Source organism: Notechis scutatus, chromosome Z (genome assembly GCF_049901735.1).
Source record: "Notechis scutatus isolate UNSWTSFEM ecotype Mainland chromosome Z, rNotScu1.2, whole genome shotgun sequence".
In the NCBI taxonomy this organism is placed as follows: domain Eukaryota; kingdom Metazoa; phylum Chordata; class Lepidosauria; order Squamata; family Elapidae; genus Notechis; species Notechis scutatus.
In genome coordinates this window covers 51,825,518-51,838,157 of record NC_142025.1, presented here as the reverse complement: position 1 = coordinate 51,838,157, position 12,640 = coordinate 51,825,518, and the positions used below count along the sequence as shown (strand labels likewise).

Below are 12,640 nucleotides of genomic sequence, written 5' to 3'. Positions count from 1 at the left end.
CTTTGGGACAGGAGTCTCTTTCATTGCTTCTGAGTGGCCAAGACACATGATTGCTCACTGATAGTAAGATTAAAAAAAGAAGAGAGGGGTGTGGATCCATCAATTTATTTTAGTTTTCTCTCATGATAATAAGGCTTAATAACATGGCACCAGGCTTGAAATTTATTTAGATATCTGTGGCATGTACTAATTTTGTGATCCTGACAAGCTTGGAAGGGCAGAGACCTGAACCTGGGTCCCCTACATATATTGTTAATTTGTCTCTTTAGCTTGGCATTTTGTAGCCCAAAGGGGCGTTGGTCCTACCTGAACGCTTCTTCTCGGGGAGCTGAAGGGAGAATCCAGGATGGGTAGTCTCTAGTCTCCTAGCTCTGCAGACCGAGTTGAAAAACTGAGGACACATTCCCTAGTAATGGTCCCCAGTTCTGAACGACCTTGAAGAGAATTCAGCTGCTCCTCGTCCTCAAACAGATAGTTCAGTTGATACTGTGAAAAAAAGGGGCATTTTCTCCCTATTCCGACCTGACAGAATACAGGGTGGGACTGGATTCTCCCTTTGGCTCCCCGAGAAGAAGCGTTCAGGTGGGACCAATGCCCCTTCTCCACTGAGCCAAAGGGAGAATCCAAAATGGGACATACCAAAGCTGGCCGATGGCTGTCCTATGGGTGGGATCTGGATTGGTCGGAGGTCCCCACCTCTACATGCACACCCTGCAGGACTCGTCTTCCAAAGGACGCCTCCGCTGAGGCAAAGGAGTCAATTTTGTAATGTCTTATGAATGGGGTCACCGATGACCAAGTCACAGCTCTACAAATGTCCAGAATCGATGCCTGCATTGCCCAGGCTGCGGTGGTCACTGCACTTCTGGTTGAGTGAGCTGTGATCCTCCTGGGTACAGGAAGGCTCTGTAACTCATAGGCCTTTGCAATGCAGGCTCTGAGTCAGCGACCTACTGTGGAAAGTGTCACCCTGCGACCCAAAGTTGACGGCTGAAAGGAAACAAACAGGGCTTCCATCCTCCTAAGAGAAGAAGTCCTTTTAATGTAAATATGGAGGGCCCTCCTAACGTCCAAGGTGTGCCATTTTCTCTCCAGTGCATGGGTAGGTTCAGGACAGAAATTAGGCAAAATCAACTCCTGTGAATGATGGAATAAGGAGGGTAGGATCCAACTGCAAAACCACCCTGTCTGCATGGCATATGCACAGATCCTTCCTGATGGATAAGGCCGCCAACTCCGAAATACGCCTGGCTGAGGTAATGGCCACCAAGAATGACACCTTGCATGTGAGAAGGCGAAGCCAGACTTTACGCAAGGGTTCAAATGGGGGAGAAGTCAGTGCTTGCAGGACCTTAGGCAAATCCTGGGTGGGGTAGCGGTGGACCACCGGTGACCTCAAATTCGTGGCTCCCCTAAGGAAAGCTTTCACCCTAGGGTATTGGGCCAGAGTAGTAGAGCCCTTGACCGAAATCACCGAGGCCAAGGCAGCCACCTGTCTCTTCAAGGTATTGGGGGTGAGACCTCTATCCAACCCGTCCTGCAGGAATTCTAATACCTTTGCAACAGAAGCAACAGTGGGTTCCAATTGGTGACTAGTGCACCAACTGCAGAAAATCTTCCATGTTGTGTTATATATCCTGGTCATGGAAGGTCTTCTGGCATCCTGGATGGTCTGAATGACCTTTGTGGAAAACTTCTCCTGTTTCAGGATCCCCCGCTCAAGTGCCAGACAGTCAACCGAAACCAGGCTGGATCTGGGTGCTCTATCGAGCCCTGGCTGAGGAAGATCTTGTGCAGGGGAATTCTCCAGGGTCTGGTGACTGACAGGCCCACCAGGTCGGCGAACCAAGGACTCCTGGGCCAGTATGGTCTACCAACAGAACTTCCGCCCTTTCTATCACTACTTTCCTGAATGACTCCGGAATCAGCTGCACCAGAGACTGTTGACCCCTTCTGCTCCCCAGGCAGGGAATCGAGCAAAGAACCTCAGGAGCTGCGTGTTCTCTGGCGATGCAAAGAGATCCAGAATCAGGTGGTCGAAGCGTTCCGTCATCTCCTGGGACAGACTGGGATGCAGTCGCCATTCTGACTGGTCGACCGTGGCCCTGCTCAACCAGTTTGCCTGCACGTTGGATACTCCCGAGATATGTTCTGCTCGTAGGGACAACAGGTTTCTCTCTGCCCACCTGCACAATTGAGTTGCCTCCTGCATTAGAGATCTGGAGCATGTGCCCCCCTGCTGGTTTATGTGGGCCTTGGTAGCCACATTGTCCGTGAGGAGAAGAACATGTCTCCCCACCACCTCCTGCGCACTAAGAGGGCAGCCCTGAGCTCTAGCAAATTTATGTTGTGGGCAAGCTCCTCTTGTGACCACCTCACCTGGGTGACCTGGACTCCCAAGTGGGCCTCCCAATCATAGAGACTGGCAGCAGTGGTGATGGTAATCCTCTGGGGTTCCCTGTACAAGCATCCCTGATCCATGGCTCGGGACTGCCACTAATGGAGGGAATGAAGAACTGGCAAGGGGACGCGAACCCTCCTTGGACAGTCGCCCCTGCTCGCCCTCTGGTAAGGGAGCAGGAACCACTGAAGGGTTCAGGAGTGGAAGCGGGCCCACGGGACAATCTCGATGCACAATATCATTTTGCCAAGAAGTTGAGACAGCAAGATGATAGGCGCCTCTCTGGAAGACAGGATCAGTGATGTGACTACCCTGATACTATCTCAACACTCCTGTGAGAGAAAAACCTGTCTGGCCAAGGTGTCTATAATAGCCCCCAAATGCAAGAGCCGAGTCGATGGTACTAGGTGGCATTTGTCCAGGTTTATCGAGAACCCATGCTCTCGAGGAATCCTGATTGTCAACATCAGATCCTCCTCCGCCTGGGATCTGGAAGAGGATGCTATCAGGATGTCGTCCAAACAGCATTGGATCCTTATGAGTAAGGCTCTGAGGTGTGCTGGTACCGCTGCCAAGAGCTTAGTAAAAGTCCGAGGGGCTGATGATAGGGCGAACGGGAGAGCCCTGTATTGAAAATGGCAGCAGCCATAGCAAAACCTCAGGAACTGGCAGTGGTTGGGGTATATGGGCACATGGAGGTAGGCCTCCGTCAAGTCTACCGAGGCCAAAAAATCTCCCTCCCGCAGTCCCTCTAGAATGGAGTGGAGGGAGTGCATCTTGAACCTTCGGTAGATTAGATGTCTGTTGAGCCCTTTCAGGTTGAGGATTGCTCGCCAGCTCCCCGGGGCCTTTGGAATCACAAACAACATTGAATAGAAACCCTTTCTCTCCTGGTCTACCGGAACCGGCTAGATAGCCTGAACGTCCAGCAGATGTTGAATTGCCGATTCCATGAGATCCCTCTTTGAGGGGACCCTGGAGATGGGGCAGCACACAAAGGCTCTTGGGGGGGAGGAGAGAGAAACTCTAGAGAGAGACCCGACCATAAGATTGACATGATCCAAGTGTCTATCGTGGTCTGTTCCCACCTCTGCCAGAACAGTCCCAGATGACCCCTATGGGGGATGAGGCTCGGGTGTCACTTGTTGAGCCTGAAGGGTCTGTTGGAACCCCTAAAGGACCTTCTGCTCTCTTGCCTTTGATGCCCTCTGGCGGCAAAGGCCTGTTTATCGGCCTGAGATGAGGATCTCTGGAAAAAGGGTCTACTTTGATGGGGAAAGCCTGCCCTAGCTTCCCCCTGTTTAAAGGAGGGCTTCCTGTAGTAGGGATGAGACCTGTAATCAAAGCACCTCCCCTGTGAGGGCAGGATCTTTCGCTTGTCCCTGGTTTCCGTCAGAAAAGGATCCAGGGCCTCCCCAAAAAGTCTCTCTCCCTTCAAGGGAGCCGACACCAGTCTCCATTTGGTTCTGATGCCCATCTGCCAATTTCTTAGCCAGAGAAGCCTATGTGCTGTTATGGAAGAGGCCATGGCTCTGGAAGAAAATTTGGCTAATGTGAGGGTGGCATCAGCAGTCAATTGAGCCGCAGCTATAAACTTATTCAGGTCCTGATGCACCCAGGGATTCTGCCCTGTAGCTGCCTCAGCCACCACAAAAAGGCCCAAGTAAAAAAAGATGTGGTCGCTGATGCTTTGATGGCTCAGGAGTCAGCTTGATGACCTCTCTGGAGCGCCATCTCCTCCTTCCGGTCCTCTGTCTTTAAAACGTCCTCCACAAAGGGTGGGATGACAGATGAGGAAGCTAGGGCTATCATTGGACCATCTACCTTTGGCACTTCCATAATGTCCAAAAGGTCCTTGTCCACATTAAATAAGGTAGACTCAGACCCACTGGGGCGAGTGTACATCCCAGGGGACTCCCACTGCTTTTTGATCAGGTTCAGAAACATCTGGGGCACAGGTACAGCATCCACCACAGATGCTTTCTCAGCGAACAGGAAACCCTCCTGATCCTCTCCCTCTGTGGGAAGGTCCTGAGTGACTGTGTCCTTTTTGAGATGAGCCGTGCTCTTGGCCTTAACCAGAGTCTTGAAAAGAGCCAGCTGGAAAAGGCCCTTAAAGGAGGGGGGAACCTGCTACCTCCGACTCCTCATCTGAAAAATCCCTTTCTGGAAGGAGGTCCCTTCTCGGAGCCATAAATTTGGCTGCTTTCTGAAGGGGAGGCCGAGTGTTCTCTGAAGTGGACCTGCAGGACTCCTCTATTAGTGTCCAAATAAGACAGCTGGCGCAGCTGGTTGACCTCTGCTTGCAATTCCTGTCTTATTGTTTGGGAGATCCAGGCTCTCATGAAGGATGGCATTTCTTGCATCTGGCTCTCCTCAGGCTGTAAGCCAGCTGCTGTAGGTTTAAAGGTGGCTGCAGGCACAGGTCTGGCTCCGCTGGAGACTTGGTTTGCAAGTGCCGCTCTCAAGATCCCCTGAGGCGGCTCAGAAAATTGTGAGAGGTCTCAGCCCCGATGTGCAGGTTTCCTGCAAATCCTGGAGTACTTGAGCCCCCAGGAGACCAGGCAGTCATATACTGCCTATCTGCCAGTTGGTCTGGCTGCCTGTCATCTTGAGGAGGCAAAGTTTGAGAGGTGGCTCTGTTTTCAGCCATCCTGTCAACCCTGTCAAACTGTTTTATCTATGGCTTTTTGTCTACGCCTGGCCTGTCTATCCTCAGCCCTAGAGGGTCTCTTAGGGTGAGCCCTGGCTCTAATCCTAGCTGCTGCCTCCAGACCAGCAGACCTGGGTTTAGGAGATCCCTTTACAGCCTTCTCTCTACCCTGCTGAGGAACTGACAATTCTTGATCAGCTCCCTTGGCGGCCATCTTTGAGCCCGCCAAAAATAACTGTCACTTGACAGGGATAGAGAAAGGGAAAAAGAAGTAAACAAAAAACATTCAGCCTAAGCTGTCAGCTACAGCCACAGTAGCTGACCACCACTTCAGGAGGCTAGTGCGACCCAAAGTGGTGAACTCAGCCCAGCTCCACAATTCAAAGGTCAAGTCAGGGAAAAAAAAATTGAAAAAATGGCTGACTCTTTCAATTGCAGCAAGCCCTGACAGGTCAGAGGCTTGCGAGCCTGGTGTTGGCTGCACCGCAATTATCAGGCAGACTCAAGCGTCTCGCAGCTGCCACGGTGCTCTGGGGATTTAATCCTGATGGCCAGAACATGCCCCGCAAGGGACAATCCTGAAGACGAACTGAAAGATTGTCCCCAAACGAAATAAATGGCTGCCACCGCCAAAAAGGGACAGAAGCGCTTAGCGGCAGCTGCGGCTCTTCCCAGGCAAGGGAAAATGGATCAGGAGAAGGCGGGTTAGATAAGACGCCAACTCCCGCCCCAGCCCAGGCCACACAGGCTCTCAGGGTCACCTCCACTCAAGTTTTGGAAAAAAATAGAAAAAAAACCAGTCTACCAGCAAGGAAAGTCAAAAAATTAAAATAACAAGCAAAAAACCACGAATCGGAAAAAAAGGCGCAAAAAAAATGAAAGTGCTAAACTGGCAAGCTGGCTAGCTGTCAAACCTGTTCTAAGCCTCTCTGCAAAAAAAAAAAGCTTAATCCAGGGGGTGAATATTCTTCTACAATCCTAACTATTCAGAGCTCTTAAAGGATGGTCTGAACACGCTGAGACCGAGTGAAGAATTGGGGACCATTACCAGAGGGTGTGTCCTAAGTTTTTCAACTCAGTCTGCAGAGCTAGGGGACTAGAGACTACCCATCCTGGATTCTCCCTTCGGCTCAGTGGAGAATATGCCCATCCACTTTCTGGACAGCTTAAATGACCTCTCTACTAAAGGGTTTTACTTTATGAGCAAGAATTGGCTGCTGATAGTTATCGTTGCCGTTTAATTCCTCAAGGTCCTCTGGTACCCTGCCTGATTTGTAACTCCGGCTTGCAGGTATTGCTGATGAAAAGGAAGGTATTCCTTTGGAGAGTGATTTTTTATTTTTTTATTTTTTTCCAGATTTTGTTCTATTGTACTGTATTAATTTATTTAATTCTTTTTGTTAGTTTTTATTGTTGTTGTTTTAAATACGGTTTTACATTGTGTAAGCCGCCACAAGTTGCCATGGGTGAATAGCCGACAATATAAATTCAATAAATAAATAAATAAATATTCAGACAGAATGGTTTAGGTTTTCATGATGGTTGTGGCTATCATTGATCTTCGGTGTGTATTCCCCCATTTCTAATCTAATGTTTGGTATTTTTGCAAGCAAAGAAGCTTTTTGTATTTTTGTACATGTAATACTTGACATATAATAGTACATTTAGTGGCCATTCAAAGTGACAATGGCACTGAAAAGGGTGACATGACCATTTTTCACACTTATGACCATTGCAGCATCCCCACGGTCACGAGAGGACAGGTGAGGTGAAGCGCCCCTCACCGTGAGTGACGTTGAGTTGGCCACATCCACTCAGTCATATGACCACCCAGCCACACCTACCCATCTGGCCATTAGGGCAAAGAACCGGTTGTTAAATTATTTGAATCCCACCACTGCCAAAAATCCAAACAACTAAAACTTCCATCATCAAACAATTAGCAATTATTCAAATATCATGCTGCAAAAAGATAAAACAAAAGGACAAATGGGGACAATGTTAAAAAATAAATTGAATCCAATGTATATTATCCTATTGGACTGAAATAAATATTGCTGCATATAAGCAGTAAGATCCACTACTGGTTCAATGATTGCACACATGAGTGCTCACCTAACATGCGCACGCAGCTTTCCCCACACCAGCTGAGGCCTACAGTGCCAATCAGCTGAGAGGATAAAGAAGAGAAAAGCGCAGGGGCAGGTGGGAGGAACAATCCTACGCTTTTCTCTTCTTTCTCATCTGAGCTGATTGTTGGAGGCGGTTTTTTTCCTCCTCTCAGCTGATCGTCAGAGGCTTTTTTTACTACCGGTTCGGCTGAAAAAGGCCGAACCAATAGCATACCACCACTGCTGAATATGCAAGACATATTTTATCAGGAAATTGTTGTCCCAACCATCAATCCAATGCAATTTTAAGTTGGAAGATGCCTTGGTTTCTCTTTCAGGACGTGGAGGCTATGTTCATCTTTAGAAGAATACAAAATGAGCTCAGAGTTGAAAAAGCAAGCATAAACCAAATATTTCCTTACATCAATTATAGCAGATGGGATAGGATAATGTAAATGGTGGCAGAAAAGTAAGGAAAATGTATTGCAATATTAGACTACAAATTGGAATCTTTACTTAGCCTCATTTTCACTTGAATGTGCTATTTTTCTTTTTCAATTTTCTTACTAAAAAAGCTACATTACGAAAATCAAGAAATATATTGTATGATAAGCATGTAAAACTAGAAAAGAGATTAGAGTTCTTTGTTTTATAAAATAGTTTCCTGCATGTTTAAATCAATCCAATAAATTATTTTTAAAAAGTTTTTACCCTTATTTAAACATTATCCATATTTAGCAAACATCATAACATAGTATAGACTTCTAACTTGTGATAATCAATTACACTCTCAGTTCTCTATAGATGCACTCTAGTATATTATGGTATCTAGAATCAGTATACAAATTGTACTGAAAGTATTTTCAGGCCTTCTTTGATAAATATAAAACATAATTGTGATACTAAATGGGCAAACACAAAAACAAGGTATCAAAAGATTATATAGTAAGAGATACAGTCTCCAACTTATTGTAACTGAGCCGACACTTTTGGTCATAACATCATGAAAAGTGGGACTCTCTCATATCTAATTTAAGACCTTTTTTGTGGCAGGCATTAAACAACCCAGTAGTTGTTAAGCAAACCATTGTTTACTCTGGGACAGGTTTTGCCAGAAACAGGAAATAAATGCTGGTTTCTGGCAAAAATGTCATAAATCAGTCAACTGGTGCTGAGAATGGCCATAAATATGCCAAGCGCCAAAAATGCAGTCACATGACCCAAGGAACATGGACATTGGAACTTTGAATCCAGATTCTAAGTCCCATTTTGGGGTTCATCATAACTTTATGTGACTGGTCATAGACTGAGGACTACCTACAGTGGAAAGATGAGCACTATAATTATATCTGGATTTTTAAAACTCATATGCCCAAAACTTCAGCAAATACTTTCTCATGCAAATACTATACTAAACCAACACAATGATTTTAAACCATTAAGTTTTAATATTAAAACTTATAAAAATCTTGTTAAGGAATTTTTTTTCATTGAGTATTTATCTTTTATTAAAAATAAATCTAAGGCAACATAGAATAACAATGTTACATGCTAAATTTAGTGAAATGCAAACATGTAAGATAGGCAATTGATTTAGGCAAATAAATAAGTGGGATAAAATGTACTCTGAAAAACTCCCAACTTTTTACTAGAAATTACTATTAAGAGTAATTTATTTTCTATAAAGAGAGCAAATTTATACCAGTAAGTTACTCATAAAGTAATAAAGGTGGGATACAAATCAATCAATCAAATAAATAAATGTTATATCCTTCCAGACTTGTATTGAGAAACAGAATATTTTAACAAAATAATTTTAACTAAATAATTTAATTAAAAGTAAAGGTGTAAAACAAAACTGCTTCAACAAATCAAGAGCAACTATTACTATGTATTACTAATTATTCATACATGTTATAACACAAATTTTGGGTGGCCTGGGACCTCCTAAAGCAGGGCTGTCAAACTCCTGGCCTGAGGGTCGGATGCCTCATGCACTGGCCACGGCCACACCCGATTTAGTGAAGGGGGGAAAAGACCTGATACATCATGTGATGCCGTCATGACGATGTGAGTTTGATATCCCTGCTCTACAGTGTACATCATTATGGAGCATTTCTTTGCTTTTAAGGATTTTATGCAAAAATAATAAGAATATTTAATAAGAATTGTGGATTATAAGAACAAATAGAAAAAAAGCACTGCACTGCTGTGTATATCACATATCAAATATTACATTTCCTTGTTTTAGCAGAGAATACTTACATTTTCTGGAATAATGTTTGGAAGGACAGTGACAAAACCCTGGCATACTTTAAATATTTTATTCATAAAAATAAAGATTTGCAAGTAGGCTATCACAAAAAAAATTACTTCAGCATCTTCCACAGTTCAAATCTTATTCTATTCAATTTCTAATTAACTTCTTTTATCTTTTATAAAGAGGCCAGGTGGTGGCACAATGGTTAGAAATATTGCAGGCTAACTCTGCCCATAACCTGAAGTTTGATCCTAACAGGGCATGAGGTTGAATCATCCTTCTATCCTTATGAGATTGATAAAATGAGGACCCAGATTGTTGGAGTTTACAATGCTAACATTGTAAATGTCCCAGAAAGTGCTGTAAAGAACTATAAAGTGATATATAAGCACCACAAAACTTTACATCATAATTGTACAATGCCTAACAGTAAATAGACACAGAAACACCTTATAAGTGCATTTTCTGAAATCTTCCTGTAATTATCGTATCTGTCATAATTTGAAAAATAAAGGTAAAAGATATAATCTTTATATAAGAGAAGAGAAACCTGATATAGTATGAAAAAGGGAAAAAGTTGATTACTTTGAAATGCTATTTTCCATCACTATTTCATCAATAATCCAAAAGGACAGATAAAGAATGTGTACTATAGGCACATACTAAATAAAGTATGCACAATAGCAGGATAATGTACACAGAATACAAATGATAACTATGTGTATATATTTTGTTGTGCAGACATTATTTAATTTAGATTGTATGTGACCAATTCCAGTATCCAAAGTGATTCCTTAGTGTTCTTCTAAGAACTGGATTAGAAATTTAATTGATTAGCATAGATTATCCAAGTTCCCCAAAAATGGATAAATTTTAAGCACATTATCAACCACTTTCTTGATTTATAAGAGGAACACTAATTTCACTGTCCTTTGTGTAAAAAAAACTAGGGAGTCTTCAAAAAAAAAAATAACCCTAATATTTTTTATCGAACTTAAGTCATTAAGAATTGAACCAAAAAATGTGGAAGGTGAAGCAAAAATTATACTGATACTTCTAATATTAGTATCAGTAAATGAAACAAAAAGTGAACATTTTCAGCAACTCAGATTGTACCAAGCATGCAGAAAGCAACATAAGGTAATTATACCTGTTGCAATCCATCTGTACCATACGCTGCCCTCATTTCTTCTAGCTCTTTATTTAGCTCTTCAATCTCTTGCTGCTTTCCAGCCAATTCATTCTTCATCATCTCCAGTTCTGTTACAGTATTCTGCACCTCATGATCAGTATACTTCTCTCCAAATTCCAATTCTTCTTCCTAAACCAATTCAAGGTTCTTAAAACCCAGCATGGTATAATATTGTTTTAAAGTGAAGATATGTAAAATATTTTTTTTTGCAAAATGAGACAGTACTTTAGAGCATTGCTATGTAAACTAATTTTATTAGTATAGCTTGCTCTATAACAGCAGCAGCATATTAATACAAATTAAATTTTAAAAGTTGTCTTCTCAATACTGTGAAAATGCAACAGAAGGATAGAGCACATAAACTAAAAATTATTATGGCATGCAAGTAGAAGAATTGAAGTTAATAGTCTTAATTCATTTCTCAAAGCAAATTACTTAGTGTTTTAGTATTAACTGCCACAAATTCATTATAAATACTGTACCCTAATAAAGTCAGAAGGTACATCAGTTCTTGTCAAAAAATTTCCACCATTTATCTGCATGAGAAAAATGTCTCTATGGGTTACACTTTAAAATACAACTTAGAATGCAATTGATGTCTTTTTAGAAATAAGTATCTGTCCTCTAATAAGTATACAATAGTCTCATATTTACTTCTGATTAATTATATCTCCAGTTTACTTAATCAACACAAGAAAATAATCTTGTCAGTAAAGTAAAATAAGGAGAAGCCTCGTGTTTTGTAATATTTTTTCCCAACAACTTGGACAATGAAAAAAAACCACACATTTAAAGGATTTCATTGAATTTTTACAGAATTACAGTATTTACAGAATCAGGATTTTTTTTCTTAATGCAAAAGTGTGCCTGATAAAGATATAATGGATAATGTATGTACTTTAAAAAAGAAAATACTTCAAGGTTTCCATTGCACTGTAATACAAAATGTTTTTCCATCAAAAAGTAATAGAAATCTAATAAAGTTTCTGATATAGTTTGAGGAACTATAAAGGAAGAGTTACAGAAGAGGAAGTATCTAACCAAAACTGACAGATCCTAACAAATTGGTCAGACCCGATTAGTAGTTAAGATGAAGGACATCAACAAATCCCAGGATTAAGGCTACATTGAGAGAGAAAAAAACATGGAAGAAAAAATTATAAGACACTTCCATGCTACTGCCAAAAATTTATGTAGACACATTCAGGTGATCACCAGTTACTGAACTTAACTTGTGGAAGAAACTTACTGAGTATGATTCCAAGACTCAAATGGAAGAAAACAGTAACAATTATAAGTAACTTATATTTGGAAAATACATCACAGGTTCTATATTTCAAACATATCCAATATAACAGCTGATACAAAACTCCTGAGGTTTTCAAAAAGTTGGATTCTGAGTTGAGGAATAAAATTTTATTTGTTACATTAGTAACTAATACCTTACCTAGGACACTGAAAATCAGAACTTAAGTAAATTGAAATATTAGATATTCTGACAAAGGTTAAACAGATGTCCAATATGCATAAATTGTTAATTCAAATACATCAGAAACAATTTACGCCTCTCATAATTTAGCCTGTTGCTTTGGATCATCTTATAGCTTTCAGGACCTTACATTCCAAGCTACGGCTTTGCTTATTTGAATATTTGTGCAAAATGAAGCACAACAAAAACATAATGAGTTATCAAATATTTGATAATGCTGTATTAAATCATATAATTCAAACAAGTGAAGCCTTTAAGCAGTAATCCTATTAACCTATGAGGAAAGGGCACAAGTATCAAAATCTTGTTCTCACCATGATCCCTCCATCATATATGATCTATTATGGATACTAATAGACCAAAAGCCAACATAGGTTTGTTAAAACAGATCATGCCAGATTAATCTTATTGCATTCTTTGACAAAGTGACAAAATTAGTTGACCAGAGGAATGCTGTCAATATAATTTACTTGGACTTAAGTAAGGCACTTGATAAACTAGACCATAACCTACTGCTAGATGAAGTAGAAAATG

General features: G+C 41.8%; 1 protein-coding gene across 7 annotated transcripts in view; it reads right to left on the bottom strand.

Moving 5' to 3' along the window:
• The window catches only part of LOC113429475 (A-kinase anchor protein 9-like), a 52,080-nt gene extending 40,731 nt beyond the window's left edge, over nucleotides 1-11,349 (bottom strand). For all 7 annotated transcript variants that reach the window (XR_015745741.1, XR_015745740.1, XR_015745742.1 and 4 more), the window contains exons 1-2: nucleotides 11,100-11,349; nucleotides 10,576-10,746 (exon numbers count right to left, since the gene is read on the bottom strand). Coding sequence is in view for 4 of the 7 variants with exons in the window: in XM_087946048.1 (XP_087802174.1) it covers nucleotides 10,576-10,746; nucleotides 11,100-11,159 (231 nt within the window). In the remaining 3 variants the exon portion in view is untranslated. The remainder of the gene's footprint in view (nucleotides 1-10,575; nucleotides 10,747-11,099) is intronic.
• Between the last annotated feature and the right edge of the window lie 1,291 nt (nucleotides 11,350-12,640).